The 16,502-nt window shown below is 42.0% G+C and overlaps 1 protein-coding gene across 1 annotated transcript; it reads left to right on the top strand.

Moving 5' to 3' along the window:
- The first annotated feature begins 12,111 nt into the window (after positions 1-12,111).
- Positions 12,112-15,708, top strand: LDOC1 (LDOC1 regulator of NFKB signaling). The gene has a single exon (XM_079764738.1). It carries the CDS (start codon positions 12,298-12,300, stop codon positions 12,733-12,735), a length of 438 nt encoding a protein of 145 aa, XP_079620864.1. The 5' UTR covers positions 12,112-12,297; the 3' UTR covers positions 12,736-15,708.
- Positions 15,709-16,502: the final 794 nt, after the last annotated feature.

The following is a 16,502-nucleotide window of genomic DNA, read 5'->3' as shown; positions in this document are numbered from 1 at the left end:
CCATTGCTCCCCTGGTTGCAAGTCTCATGGGGTCCCTTAGAGTTTGGGAGATATATGCCATGGGAGAATGGCCTGGGTGTGCTCCTTGGAGGGAGAGTGCTTACTAGAGCCTTTGTCCTGAGCATATTTATCTCTTTCTTGCAGGTGGAAATCTTAGGGGTGGTCTCAGGCAAGGGTCTTAATAGAATACTCATCAGCTTCCCAGGTGTGTTCTTTCAGGTGGTCTGTACTGATTGGTCAGTGGCAAGGCAGGTGGTCATTAGTCAATGTAACTGGTCTTGAGGCAGCCACAGCATCACTTGTCTGGTTTTGCTGCTTTTCTGGGCCTGGAGCTGAAATACAACTGCAGCCTAGATGTTATCTTTAGGGAGGAAAAGGTGGGGGGGGGAGGGGCGGTGGTGGTAGTCTAAACCGCATGACCTAGGGGAGGAAAGGTTACCCTGGGGCCTGGTGGTGAAATTCTTTTCGTCCCAGTTTTTCCCCTTGCTAGGCATGGGGCTTTGTGCCCTAATGAGTTACTGTACCTGGCCCATCATTCTTGCTCTAGTTGGGTCTAACATTCTGGGGGTTTGTCTAATAGTCTCCACATTTGTATTACTTTTAGCTCTACATTTCAATGGTTTCAATACTGACTGTTAGTCTTTTTGCCAGATTATTCATTCATCTCCTCATTAGTTTTTCTAGATGCTAGTTTGGAGTGCAGGATGACAAGTGTATTAGTTTTCTACTGCTGTCATGACAAATTTCCACAAATCCAGTAGCGTGAACAATGCAAATTTATTATCCTATAGTTCTGTAGGTCCTAAGTTTGACAAGTTTCTCAGTAGGCAACAATCAATTAGTCAACAAAGCAGCATTTCTTTCTGTAGGCTCTAAGTGAGAATCATTTCCATGCACATTCAAGCTGTTACAATTGCAGGAATGAAGTTCCACTTGTTTTCTTGTTGGCTGACAGATTGTCCAGGATACCTGCATGCCTTGGCTCCTGGCTCCCTTCCTCCATCTCCAAAGCTGGCCATGGTAGTTTGAAGTCTCTCTCACATTTGAATCTCTCTTGCATCTCTCTGACTTATTCCTCTCCCTCTTTCCTCCATATTTAATAAAGGCTCAGCCCTGGCCAGTTTCCTAAGTGGTTAGAGCATCAGTCTGTGGACCGAGGGGGTCTGGGATTCAAGGGCAGGTACCTCTGTTGCAGGCTCCATCCTGGTCCCAGTCTGGGTGTGTGCAGGAGGCAACCAGTCGATGTGTCTCTCTCACATCTCTCTCTCTCTCTCTCTCCTCTTCCTCCTTCCCTTCTACTATCTCTAAAATCAATGGAAAAATATCCTCGGATGAGGATTAAAAAAGGGGGCTCAGATGATTACACTGAGCTCACATAGATAATCCAAGATAATTTCCCTATTTTAAAGTAACCTTACTAGTAGTTTCATCTCTGAAGTCCCTTTCACATGTAAGGTAATATAAGCACAGGCTCCAGGGACTGAACATCTTTGGGTGGCCATCCTTCAGCGTACCACAACCATCAAACTATTTTAAGGTGTTCTTCCTATCACAAAAGAGAAGCCAAAGAACAGTTTTACAGAATCCCCTTTCCTAAATGGTCTGGATTAGTTTGCCATTGAGAGGCACTTGCATGAGATTTAGAAGGTAGAACAGATCAGTTTATTTTATTCTACTGGCAGTTGCATCCAGATGCATAGGCAGGTGAAAGATTCACAAGAGCTTTCTGGTGAGCTCTTAAGAGACATCTGCTTTGTAGTGGGAGACAGAGATAGATATTGGGAGCTTCCTAGAGATTCTTGAAAATCACAACAGCTTCATATTACCGTACTTTCCGGTGCATAAGACGACTTTTTAACCCTGGAAAATCTTATATGCCCAGTCATCTTATATGCCAGAAAATATGGTACTTATGATATGAAACAAACAACTTTTCTATAACTTGGCCAATTATCATACTCCTTTATAAATATGGACAGCTTTCAACATTTGACCTTCTGCATTTTTAATATTTTGAAATTTCTCTAAATGTTTCTTTAATATGAAGGGTTTTACCAATGTCACTTCCTCTGTGATGTGTTCATCCTTCCCATTACAACCACTTTCCCATTATCCATTTGGTGTTATTTTGTTGTTGTTGTTGTTTGTTACACTTTCATTTATTGGAAAATTCCATCTTTCTATTTATCCATTTTTGTAAAATGTCACCTGGCTTTATCATTGGGAGGAAAATATACTTAGCATACTTTCCTGTCTGTGTTTGAACTTAACATCAGATGTATAGTGACCAATCACTGATAGACTGTGTAAGTGATGTGATTGGTCATTTATCATAATTGCATATTTGTTATTTACATAGTGATATTGTGTACTGACCAGTTAGCAGCAAAATCTGTACTTTATGTAATTATTCAACTCATATATGGTAATATCTGACATTTGAACCATATATTTGGGCAGTTTTGTGAATTACCTAAACTGTAGTGTATTGGTTTGCTAGGGCTGCCATAAGAAAATATCATCAATTTGTAGTTTAAATAGCAGAAATTTATTTTCTCATAGTTCTGGAGTCTGGAAGTCAAGATCAAGTTGTCAGCAGGGTTGGTTTCCTCTGAGAGTCATGAAGGAAGAATCTGTCCCAAGCCTGTCTCTTTGGCTTATAAATGGCTGTCTATTCTCTGGGTCTTCACACCATCTTCCCTGAGTATGTATCTGACCAAATTTCTTCTTCTTAAAAAGATACCCATCATACTGGATTAAGGCCCATCCTAATGAACCCATTTTAACTTAACCTTTTGCACTCGGATGTTGAGTGTGACTCGACACGGTTAGCATCGGTAGCAGCTCTTTTTATACTCTTTGAATGTATCAATAATTTGAAATATAAAAAAATCCAAATAAATAAGTTTGTATGAAAAGAAACTCCAATTTTTTTATTCTACTGCCACACTTTGTAAAATCTGGGGTATTTAAAAAAATAAATCCCGAGTAGAATAAAGGAATCAAGAAAAAAGCAAGCGAGTGCAAAGGATTAATTACCTCTGCAAAGTTCCTATCTGCAAGCAAGTTCACATTCTGAGGTACTAGAGGTTAGGAATTCAACATATGAATGGGGCGGGGGGGTGAGAGGCACAATTCAGCCCACAATACAATCCAACTGAAATTAGTGCATATACAAATTGTAGAAAAAGAACGTGTGTTCTGTTTACCTGAATGGATCCTGAGAGAGATAGAGTTAAAATTGTAACTTCAGAAGTATCTTCAAAAATGACTCCTGGAAAATATGTTCCATTAGTTTTTCCCAAGTGCTAAAAATACCCTGTGTCTTTATACTTAAATGTCAGATTTTTTTTATTATTAGAATTATTGTGTCAGCCTTTCTTTTGTTAATGTCTTTGAAGTTAATGCTCCATATTCTCCAGTCTTTTTTTTTAGTCTTAGGTACATGTATATGAATTAGGAGGCATAGATCTTAGGTGTTCAGTTGGATGAGTTTTAACAATTGTACAGAGCTATGTAACCATCACCACAGTTAAGATATAGAACCCTTTCATGACCCTCAAAATTTACATTGTGTCTTTTTGCATATCCAGCCCTAGGCAACCGTTGTTCTGGTTTCAATCACCATGGAGTAGTTGTGCCTTGGTTTTGGAATTTGTAGAAATTGAACCATACAGGTATGTCTGGCTTCTTTCACTCAATAACATACTTTTTGGATTCATCTTTGTGTCCTGTGTATCAGTAGTTTGCTGAGTGGTACTGATTGTAGGGATGCACCACACTGTGTTTTATTCATTCTTCTGTTGATAGATATTTGGGGTGTTTCCAATGCTTAATGTGCATTCTAGTAGAAATCTTTCGTGCATATATATTTTCATTCTAGGAAGAGAATTACAGGGTCATGTTTAACTGTATAAGGAATTACCAAACAATTCTCTAGAGTGGCTATACCATTTTACATTCTCACCGGCAGTGTATGAGAATTCCAATCATTTCATATTTTCAACAGTACTTGGAATTATCAGTTCTTCAAAAAATTTCAGTCATTCTAATGAGTATAAGATAGTATCTTATTATATTTCTCTTATTCTTATTCTAAGCACTTTTTCATATACCTATTAGCCATTCCTGTGTCTTCTTTTGCAAATTAGGCTATTCAATACTTTTGCCCCCTTAAAAATGAGTTGTCTGCCTTTTGTTTCAAATAAATAAACTTTATTTTTAGGGCAGTTTTAGGTTTATAGGAAATTTGTGTGGAAAGCATAGAGTTCTCATATTCCATCTCACCCACCCCCCAACAAGTTCCTCCTATTATCAACATCTTTCATGTATGTGGTATATGTGTTATAATTGATAAGTCAATAGTGATACATTATTAACTAAAGACTACAGTTTACATTAGGTTCCACTCTTTATGTTGTACACTCTTACTCTTTGTGTTGTACATTCTATGAGTATTGGTAAATGTATCCATCCATGTGTCCATCATTATATTATCATACAGAAATATGATCATATTTCTCCCTAAAAATCCTTAAAAAAACTCATCAGTAAAAATTTCCAACTGCAATTGTTGGAAAGCATGGTAAGAGTATGTTTAGCTCTGTAAGGAACCACCAAACTGTTTTCTAATGCTTGTTTATATTTTTCACTGTTAATTTTTTAGAATTATTTATATATTAATATATTCTTGAAACATATATTCTATTTATATATTCTAAAATGTTTACCTAGCCTATATAATAGTCAATGATATGTATACATTCAGTGGCTTTTCTATTCATTTTCTTAACAGAGTCTTTTGATGAGCAATTTTTTTAATTTATGAAGTCCAATTTATAATATTTTATTTTATGGGTGGAAGTCTGTGATCTATCTCAGCTTAATGCTTATATGTGGAATGATGTAAGGCTTAAGGTTCATCTTTTTGCCCATATGGCTATATAGTTTTTATAGAAGTGAACAATCTATACTATCAATCACAGTTTGCATTCTAAACATGACATCTTAATTTCTGAAAACAATTCTCCACTAAAGGCAATGAGGGCTCCTTGGAGAAATGGCTCATCCCAGAGTTAGAGCAGGAAAACTACAAGGTGATTCTGGAATATTGTATCAAACCAGAAAGAAAGAGAGTGCACAAGGAACAAGGTAAGCATGTCAATAGGACATAGGAGCCAGCTTAAAATAGGTTCCCCCTTCAAATAATAGAACTTTGAGCTTCAAAACGAATAAAGATAGTAATAGAATATAATCTATAGAATAAAATAAGAATCCAAGTGTTCATACTGATAAAAATAAATATATAAAAAAAGAGGATTAAAAAACGCTTATTTTGAGTGGAATGCAAACTAGAATTAAATATTTCTTAATAAACACAAAACAATTATCTTAACTTTGGAGTGGGAAAACCTGGCAGAAACCATCTTAACTAATTGATAAAAGTTACCACCACCAGTAGTGGACAAAAGGACACTATGTGTTTTCTGGTATGCTACATTGATAAAAACACAGTGATACTTTTGTGGTATTCCTGCCAAAAGTGCTTAATATGAATCTAATAATTGAGAAATACCAAGAATTGAGGGACACTTTGCAAGGTTACTAGAAAGCCTGCATTCTTCAATACTGTCCCAAAAATGTATACACATACTTTGAGTAATTATAAAGGCAGTGTTTACTAAAATACATTTCATTTTCAAAATTGAGCTATCAGCTGATAAAGTATGTATACATTTGGGGGGATACCCTGTTTATATGTTGTAGCTTTTTCTAATTAATGACAGGTAAATTAGAGTGGTTTGTGGAAGGATATGTTCCCTATCATTCTCTTTTTTCATTTTCTAGAGCTGAAATAAAATACCCATATTTTATGACAAAAAAGATTAGCTAAATAATTTCAGGGGACTCTGGGGCAAGCTAGCAACAGGGATAAAGAGAGGCTGTGTCGAAGACTAGCAAGGCAGCAAACAGTTGTCTGATACCTGGCCCTTGGTTGATTTAGGGAAGGGGGAATGTTGATTTGATATGTGAGAGTTAGATAAAGGATATGGTTTCAGACTAAAGGCTGTGGATTGCAGGGGAGATATAAACAACTTTGGCTTTTGGTCCGGCTCTGTAATTAATGGATACCAAACAAACAAAAACAGAGTCTAAGAAACAGAACAGGACTGTAGATTCATAACATCATATTAGTTCTTTAGATATGGAACTATGCTTTTATCTGTAGCACTAGGGGCCCGGTGCACAAAATTCATGCACTGGAGGTCAGGGGTCCCTAAGCCAAACCTGCCCCCTCTCACATACTGGGAGCCCTCAGGGGATGTCCTATTGACGGCTTAGGCCCACGCCCCACAGGGAGCGCACCTAAGCCGCAGTCTGGCCTCCCTTTGTGGGAGGCAACCGGGCTGGTCAGGAGAAGGCACCAGCCCCATCACCCCACTGCTGCAGCCACTGTCAGTCACTGCAGCCACCAAGGTGTTTTCATCAACACGGACTCCAGTCCCTTCACCAAGAAAAAATGACAACTTTCTTTAGGCATTTTCAAGATGTGTCATTCATAGGATATGGATTTCTTTATTTATTTTTTATCCTCACCTGAGGATATGTTTCCATTGACTTTTAGAGAATGTGGAAGAGAAAGGGAAAGACAGAGAGAAACATCAAAGTGAGAGGAACACTTTGATTGGTTGCCTCCTGCTTGAGCCCTGATCTGGGCCCCGGCTAGGGAGGAGCCTGCAACCTAGGTACATGCCTTTGATCAGAATCAAACCCAGACCCTGCTGTCTGCAGGCTGAGGCATTATCCACTGAGTCAAACCGGCTAGGGCAGGATATGACATTTCTTAGCCTTCCAGCAGCGGACCTTCATTTTTTTCTCCAGAAGTGTGGTGGAAAAACCCTAGATCACCTTTTTGGATTCTTATTACCCAAGTTACTAAGAATATTACCAGTGGCATACAGGAAGCTTAGCCAATGTGCAGTCAGAAAAGGTGTTTCCTCTATAGTTCACACCAATGGAGGGCTGGGCCCTGCCCAGGCTTAAAGCCTCTGGCCAAAGCTTTAGGCCTGGGCAGGCCTCTCCAGCTCCCTCTGATCACCGGCTCAGCCCCTGCCCAGGCCTGCCCAGACCGAAAGCCTCTTGGGCAGGAGCAGACCCCCAGCTCCCTACAATCAATCACAGGGGGTCCACTCCTGCCCAGGCCGAAAGCAGACCCCCAGCTCCCTGCCCAGGTGATCAATCGCAGGGGGTCCGCTCGTGCACCAGGCCAAAAGCCTCCGGTGGCTTTCGGTCTGGTGCCAGAGCGGACCCCAGCTCCCTGAAATCCGTCGCAGGGGGTCAGCTCAGGGCGCCTATGTATGCAAATTAACAGCCATCTTGGTTGGGTTTATTTACATACTTGCTCTGATTGGATGGTGGGCGTGGCTGGTTGGCGTTGCTTGGGTGTAGCAAAGGTGCGGTCAATTTGCATATTACTGGTTTATTAGGTAGGATATCCTGAGTTTCTCCATGTTTCAGTTCTCTACTGTCATGAAATAAACTATCCCAAAACTTTGTGGCTTAAAGCAACTGCCATTTTATTAGTTCATGATTCTGTCAATTTGGAATTCACTTAGGGTTTAGCTGAATTTCTTACTGTGGTACTGCACCACAACTTACTGCTTTCATGGGATTGGGCAAGGCTTTCTCTTCTGGGTCTCAGGCTCCTAGAGTGTCTATCCTTGTGTATGGTCTTTGTTCAGAGTCAAGGAGGCACCACATGTCAATTGCTAGACCTGGTGTCTGCCACAGGATGTGTGTTCCTGATAGAACCCTGGGTATTTTTTCCTGTAGAAGTGCAGCAGTATAGTAAGAAGATAGGGAAATCCCTGGGCAAGTGGAATGGGGAAACTGAGGCAATAAAACTAAACAAGGCCAAACAGTTTGGGCGGCTTGCAGCCAGCTTGTGAATTGCAAGACCTTATCTTCCCTAATCAAGGATACTATTACTTGAGAGCAAATGGCTAATACCTTCCTCCCTAACCAGAAAATACATAGTTTAAATCACGCTGGCCTGGGAAAATAAAAAACAAACACCCAATTAATGCCATTTGTGCCAGCTAAACCCAAGAATCATATGAAGTCTGGGGGACAAATAACAAAAACAAAACAAACAAACAAAAAAAAAAACACATTAAAGCCAGACAGACCTAAGATAAAAGTAAAACAAACCAAAGAATAATCAATGTTATATTCGATAAGGGTTTAATCTCCAAAATTTATAGGGAACTCATACAACTTAACAAAAGGAAGATGAACAATGCAATCAAAAAATGGGCAAAGGACCTAAATAGACACTTTTTGAAAGTGGACAAACAGAAGGCCAAGAGACATATGAAAAATGCTCAAAGTCACTAATCATCTGAAAGATGAAAATCAAAACAACAATGAGGTACCATCTCACACCTGTCAGAATGGCTAGTATCAACAAATCAATAAACGACAAGTGCTGGTGAGGATGTGGAGGAAAAGGAACCCTCTTGCACTGCTGGTGGGAATGCAGACTGGTGCAGCCACTGTGGAGAACAGTATGGAGTTTCCTCAAAAAGTTAAAAATGGAACTCCCATTTGACCCAGTGATCCCACTTCTAGGAATATATCCCAAGAAACCAGAAACACCAATCATAAAGGATATATGTATCCCTATGTTCATAGCAGCACAATTTATAATAGCTAAGATTTGGAAACAGCCTAAGTGTCCATCAGCAGATGAGTGGATTAGAAAACTGTGGTATATCTACACAATGGATTACTACGCTGCTATAAAAAAAGAAAGAACTCTTACCATTCGCAACAGCATGGATGGACCTGGAGAGCATTATGCTAAGCGAAATAAGCCAGTTGGAGAAAGATAAATATCATATGATCTCACTCATTTGTGGAATATAATGAATATAAACTGATGAACAAAAATAGATCCAGAGACATAGAAGCATCGAACAGACCATCAAACCTCATAGGGAAGATAGGGGAAGGGGGTTGGGGGGCGGTAAGAGATCAACCAAAGGACTTCTATGCATGCATATAAGCATAACCCATGGATACAGACACTAGGGGGTGAGGGCATGTGCAAGGGGGGTGGGGAACGGCTGGGGAGAGGTCAGTGGGGGAAAAAGGAGACATATGTAATACTTTAAACAATAAAGAATTTAAAAAATGAATAATCAAAACTCCCCTATAAGCTCATTTTAATGCATCACCATATTTAAAATGCACCTGGAAAGCTGATGAACATTCTACTGAAACCCTCTCCTAAAATTCTAGCCTGCAGGAAAAAAAAAAAAGATAAAAAGCCCTCAGGACAAAGAGTTAATGCGGGCTCACTCTAGAGCAGTGGTCAGCAAACTCATTAGTCAGCAGAGCCAAATATCAACAGTACAACGATTGAAATTTCTTTTGAGAGCGAAATTTTTTAAACTTAAACTTCTTCTAACGCCACTTCTTCAAAATAGACTCGCCCAGGCCGTGGTATTTTGTGGAAGAGCCACACTCAAGGGGCCAAAGAGCCACATGTGCCTCGCGAGCCGCAGTTTGCCGACCACGGCTCTAGAGCATGCCCATGCCCCTTCTTGGCCATGAATTTTTTTCATTTATAAGGGTCCCCAGGAGAGTTGCCACCAGGGAAGCAGTGGGCAGCAGCAGCAGTTCCTCCCAGCCTCACCCCAGATCCTATCTCCAAGGTCCCCTTTACTCCAGCTTCCCAGTGAGCTAGCAGCAGCCCCGCCTGGGCTCACTTCTTTCCAATAACATTTCTAGGGAACCAAAGCAGAGCACCGCCTAGGCTCTCCCCTGTTGTGTCTTCTACCCTAATTCCTTCCTTTGTTTCACTGTCCCCAGCATTAATAAACACACTCTCAAATCCATCTGGACTCCTGTTGTAAAATCTTTCCTACATGAAGTCAAGGACCCACACACTAGAGGCTGGCCTGAGGCAGACCTGCTCTGGGCGGGTCCTTATCCTATAACAGAAATGTATGGACGTTGGAAGTGGAGCTAGACACTCACTGCTGCACCAGGCAGGGCCACCCTCCACCCTGTAAATGGGCAGGATGGCTAGAAACCTATCACTGACCTTTCCTGTCCCTTCATTCCATCCACTGAGCATTTATGCAGCACCTAGTAAACACTTTCAGATGCTGAAGGTAAAAGGATAAGTGAAAGAGGGTCCTTGGCCTCAAGGGGCTTCTCATCTAGTGGGGGAACTCATGTCACAGCAGAATCCAAGGGATCATATTCCCTCTTACCTGCTCTTTTTCCTGCCCACCCTTTCAGCAAGGGGATTCCTCCTCCTCTCCCTGCTTGGACTTTGGCTCTGTTTTTCATTTATCTCTCACCCTCTCACTTCCATGGATGCCCATTCAATTCTATTGTAAAAGGACTAAAGAGGGTTTTTAAATAAATTATTTAGCCAATTCTATTATGTCTGTCATCATTTTACGATGAAGACTGATTCATGATCAGAGATAGAACATCCTGGACAGTGTGAAGAGTATTTTTGTGCAACCACCACTTCTAATTTTTATTTCAACATCTGTGTTCTGAGATTCTCTCATCCACCAAACATTTATGGAGTGTCTTACTCTGGGCCAGGCACTTTTCCAGGCATTAGGAATAAAGCAGCTACCAGTGCAAAATCTCTGCCCACATAGACTTACATTTTAAAGTGGAGGCAGACTGACAAAGTTCTAATGAGATGATGGCTGCTGGTATGGTAAATGCTATGTAAAGAAATGAAGCATTGTAAGTGAGTATAGATTTCTGGCAGAAAGCAAGGTGCTCTGATAGATGAAATGGTCAGGAAAATCTTTCCCAAAAATAGTGAGAGAAGGAGTCAGGCAGCTAACCGGGGAGAGTCCTTGCTAGGCAGAAACAATATATAAAGTACAAAGATCCTGAGATCAGAGCTGCTTCTTGTGTGTGATACTCAGCAGGAAGGACATTGTAATTAGAGCAGAGCAGGAAATGAAAAGGGGCATAGAAAGTGAGGCAGGGCCTCCTGGGCCATGACCAAGACTTTGCTTCTTTGGGTGAGAAGAAAAAAATGTTGGAGGGTTTTGGGCAGGGGACTAAAGAGATCTAACTTTTGTTCAAAAGATTCCTATGCCTACTCTGTAGAGAATGTATGCATTGTAGGAAGAGGAGAGTGAAAGCTAAGAGATTAATTGCATCAATCAGGTAAGAAATAAAGGCTGCAATCAGGGTGGGTTGGTAATAGTAGAAGTGACAAAAAGTGATTAAATTGGGGATATATTTTAAAAGCCGAGCCAACAGTTGGCTCTAAGGGCTTGGGCACAATTCAATTGTCAGCAAATATTTCAATAATCACATTCTAAGTAGAAAAACAAAACCATTTAAAAACACAAGTCTTCATTGTTAAACAAAAATAACACCCAGTAGTCAAAGGACATAATATTTAGGACATGAAATAGTCAAAATTACGAGGATGCTTGCAAATGGTTATTGGATAATTTTGCAGAACTTTTTATACTTCACTATTTAGAAAAATAAAAATAAGAAAGGATAGAGATACACAATATTATTTCCCAACTAAAGAAAAATCCCTGTTTAAATATTTTGTTTTGTCTTAAAGACAGGGCGCCTGGGGGGGGGGAGGGTCTTTCATAACTGAAACAATGTGTGACTCCCACTGTTGTGGCCAGTAGTGCTAATAGCTACTGGATGTGTAAAATTTAAATAAGTGAGAAAATGTGTTAAACATCACACAAACGAAATCTAATGGCCACAGGCCCACCAAGGGGTATTGAATTGTGTGAGTAGGCTGCGTCGAAGAGTAGTTAATTCTTTAAACTTGAGCAGGTTGGCCTTCTCTGAGACAAAGATTTTAAGGCTTGCTAGATCCTGGCAAATGCAAGTCCCACCTCAAGGGCTGCAGCCGCCTGCCTTTATTTGTGAGCCTAGAGAACCACTGTACTGGACCTCAGCCACGCCCTGCCCACGCCCACTCCATTACGTCGCCTCAGCCCCGCCCTCCCCCTGTGGCCTCGCCCCGCGCAGCGTGGGCGTCTTCCCAGGACCCGCCCCTCCCCCTCTCCCCGGAACCTGGGCGGCGCCTGCGCCCGGGCCTCAAAAGCGCCTTTGCGGGCGGAACTTGCGCAGCCGCTGGGACCTCTTCATCCTCGCTTTTCTCCCTGGGCCACGGCGTCTCTGCGGACACGCACTTCCTGCGCGGCCTTGGTGCGCACCTTCTCTGAATCCATCGGAACCCGAAGCGAGCCTCCCCATTCCGAGCTGTTCGCCATGGTGGACGAGCTGGTGCTGCTGCTGCAGGCTCTCCTGGTGAGGCACCGCGCCCTGAGCATCGAGAACAACCAGCTGATGGAACAGCTGCGCCTGCTGGTGTGCGAAAGGGCCACCCTGCTGCGCCAGGTACGTCCGCCCAGCTGCCCAGTGCCCTTCCCCAACACGTTTGACGGCGAGACCTCCCGTCTCCCCGAGTTTATCGTGCAGACGACATCTTACATGCTTGTCAACGAGAACCGATTCTGCAACGACGCCATGAAAGTGGCATTCCTAATCAGCCTGCTCACCGGGGAAGCTGAGGAGTGGGTGGTGCCCTACATCGAGATGGATAGCCCCCTCCTAAGCGATTACCGGGCCTTCCTCGAGGAGTTCAAACAGTGTTTTGGCTGGGATGAGGAAGAAGACGACGATGACGATGAAGTAGATAATTACTAGGCCCTGAGACCCTAGGGCCTAGGCGAGGGGGGGCGGTGTGAAGCCTGCCAGTTACCCCCTATCTTCCTCCGCCCCTCCCAGAGCCACCATGCTCCCCCTAGCCCTCCCTTCTCCTTCTCTACCCTTGCTCTCCGCTTCCCTCTCTCATCCCCAGTAGTGCTTGTCTTTGTTTCAAGAATTGTGCTCCGATTTCCTGCTGTTGGGGCTGAGAGTTATCTCTGAAGCATGCTGCCACCCACTGTGGCCTGCCCCAGGACGCACCCCTGCTACTTTGGACTGTGTCCTGAGCCCAGCTATCTGGCGAATCCCTGTTACAAACTGGCCTTTGCACAGCCCTGCATCTGCCCAGAGACCTACGCTGTCACTACACCACGATCCACTACATTGCAACAACAGACCACCACCGCCTTTGGAGATAAGGAGCAGCCTAGAAGATGCCTGAGTCGGCTACCCCTCCTTGGACATTGATTTGGACATCACACCAACCCCTGAAGGGGCCAGTCTTTCAACCTGGTTAGTTCATTTCCAGAGTCCTCCCCCTCCCCCACCAGATTGCTGCTGGAATCTACTGTGCCTGGCAGCCAAATTGTTGACATTTCTTTTCTCCTATGCGCCAGTTCTGCATGGCTGTCATTTTCCCCTAAAAATTGCAGTAGTCCCACAGATGTGTGCATTTGGACAAAAATGCTAAAAACAAAACAAACAAAAACAGGTACTCAGCCCAGCTTTCAATACTACCTGGAAAAAGCACTTGCGTTCTCAATAAATATCAAGCACTACGGAAAAAAACACCATCAGTGTCTTTTAATGGTTAAGGGATATCACTGGCCTCTATCTCTCTACCCTGACTTGCATTATTCCCATTGAGATCAGGGAACCTAGTTGAATCCCATTATTCCCACTTTCATCTTTAGGCTGCAGAGGACAGGTAACACAGGACTTTATAGGAATTCTGGTGTTCCCCTGGCCAAGGCATTTCTTACTAGTGAAAAGAGTGGCCTCTGGGGCCTCTAGGGTGGCATGGGTAAAGGGTAGCTGAGTGTGTAGCACACCATCCCAAATTGGGACAATTTTGAGAATGAAAGAGGGCATTATTAATAATTAGACTAGGACAACAGGCGTAAATCTGAATACATACAATATTTCTACCTTCCAGAGCCTTTAATTTCCTTCCTCAACACTGCTAGGGAAATTCTGCCCATTAATCATTATTGCTTGTGGGGTGCTATTGACTTTAGGCTTTAATTAACAATGGCGAACATTATTTTAATGCCCCTTTCAGCTGCTTGAGCTAATATTAAATTGTGCATCCTGGGATAAATGCACCCATAATAAATAGAGCCTGATCTTAATTCATCTTCCTTGGGCTGACACACTTAGAATCCTCACCTACACATGTGCCCCAGATTCCTGCCTATGAAAATTGGCAAGATGCTGGGCTGTCTCCTGAACTTGACCTTACCCTGCTGAGCTATGCTGAAATCTTGTGGGCCTGGGGGTCTTGGAGACATTGAGGGAGTCCAGTGGGTGCTCAGGAGAATCTGCATACCTTTGAGAGGTCATTATCTCAGGTTAAGTTATCTAAAATTTAAATCAGAGACCCTTGGTTGAGGGGATGTGGGGAGTACCTCTGCCAGCCAGGAACTTTCAGGAAGATTTGAGGAGTTCCAAGTTCTCCTTCTCACCCATATCTGCCCAAATGTCATTGTACCATACTTGGAGCCAACTCTACCTTAGGACCTCTAGTGAATTGAGATAATACATTTCCTTATTGTTTAAGGCCTTTGGGGGCTGGGTTTTTTTTTGTTTGTTTGTTTGTATTGGTAAACCTCACTGTGGATTAAATGAAATACTTGTCATCCTACTGGTCACACCCATGAGATATTTAGAACTGTCCCTGTTACATGGTGAGCACTCAATAAACATTGGCTGTTACTTCCAGGCCTGGGAACCAAAGTTTCACTTGGAAGCAGGTCTCTTGCTATGAGCCTGGCTTTAGTTGCTATGAACAGGGGCAGAGCAGGCACAGGGAGAGTGGAAATGAGTATGTGGCCTCATTTACTCTTTGGGATCTGTCATGAAGTCACAGAGAAGCCAGTGTACTTGGTGAACAGGCAAAGTCCAGGGCAGCAGTTACTTCTTGGGCTTAAAAAAAAATTGTTTCTAGAGGGTATGACTTAGAAAAGGAGGCTGAGGCCCCAGCTGGGGGTTCATGTGGGAAAGTGGGCAACAGCTAAAAGCTAGGTAAAGAGCCCAGCAAGACCAAAAATCAATCACTCAAAAATTATCAGTGGTCCAGGTATATTAAAAGGAGTTAGAGATATGGTGGTAAATGAAAGGTGGGGGTAAATGAAAGGAGGCTAAACTCCTCATAATGAGTCTAGTTTGTTGTTTCTCTGGTGCCTAGCACTAGAACTGGGAAGATAATGTAGCTACAGGCACAGTCCAGAAAGAGAATCTAGACTGTGATTAGATCTGGGAGTGACCTTTCTGGGTGGAAGTTGAAGACCAGTAGATGAGATTTACTCCCCACCATCAAACCAAGTGAGCACAAGCTCTGTAGGGGAAGGAAGGGATCTCTGGTGAGTGAGGATACCATGCCAAGGCAGCATCTGAATAGCATCCATGAAAGCTAGGCCAAGGAGCATCTGAGATCTGAAAGGTGCTTGCTCTGAGTGTGTGTGTGTGTGTGTGTGTGTGGTCAGGTATGGAAGAGCAGATTACGCTGTGAGCTGCAGAGAATGATAATGAGATAATCTGGCTCTACCACTTAGGAAGGAATTCATGACAGTGCCATAAGGCAAAGTACAAGACAATAGAGAAGTAAATCAGCATGTCTAAAGGTAAAAAGTACCACTTAGATGGAAACTATTAAGAGTGGGTGGAAATCTTGAAATAGCAAATGCAAACTTCAAACTCCTGAATTCTTATCTTGGGCTTTAATGGTCATTGAAATTATGCTATTAATGGAATGAAATTAATCATAATAAAGATTATATCATATTCAATCTACTAGTGTATCTTTGGATTTTTCTAATCATTTGAATAGGTCAGCACTGCTACCCATTCTGTATTGCTGTTTTGCAGGATGGTATATAAAGCTAGAAGTACATTATGCTCATTGTGTTTGGTTATTTTCTGCTATTACAACATAGTGAAAACTTCAGTAATCACAAAATGGGCAGACTAGAGGAAGACTTACTGTTAAAATTAATAAGATATTTATTTTTTAACAAATGACCTAAATTTTTTTCTAGGTTCTTAAAGCAATTAAAACAAAGCTAATAAAGGGTTATTTATATGAGGTCCTGAGAATGTTTTCTTCAATGGATCATTAGGGTGGGATAATTGTATGAAGCATATTTATTATTTGCTTTGAAATATGAATTTTGCTATAGTAGTGTTAAAAGTGTATGTTTGTTTGCATCCTAGAGTAGTCCAAGTGTATTATCCCCTATAGTCTTATGTTCATTTAGTTCTAAAGGTAGATACAGTGAACTATTACCTATTTGGTGTCCTTCCACAGTGCTGCTTACTACCTACTTCCTTTAACGAAAATCTGATCACCCCCCGCCCTTGCATTTTTATCTTCCTGTCTGAAATGCCTCTGTTAGGATTTTTTCCTTTATCTTCAAATGTTCTATTGCCCAGAGACATGTTTTTAAGCAATGTAATTGGCCTGGGATAGGTAATAGCTTGCTTGAAGTCGTAATTATGAGTAGCATAGCAAGATTTGTTAATGGAGCAGAAAGCCTCCGCTGGATGAA

Source organism: Cnephaeus nilssonii, assembly GCF_951640355.1.
Source record: "Cnephaeus nilssonii genome assembly, chromosome: X".
In the NCBI taxonomy this organism is placed as follows: Eukaryota; Metazoa; Chordata; class Mammalia; order Chiroptera; family Vespertilionidae; genus Cnephaeus; species Cnephaeus nilssonii.
Note: the sequence above shows the minus strand (reverse complement) of the source record. Positions and strands in the feature narration are given on the sequence as shown.

Bases quoted from the DNA above. Each gene is read 5' to 3' on its own strand.
- LDOC1 (XM_079764738.1), top strand. From the start codon at position 12,298: ATGGTGGACGAGCTGGTGCTGCTGCTGCAGGCTCTCCTGGTGAGGCAC.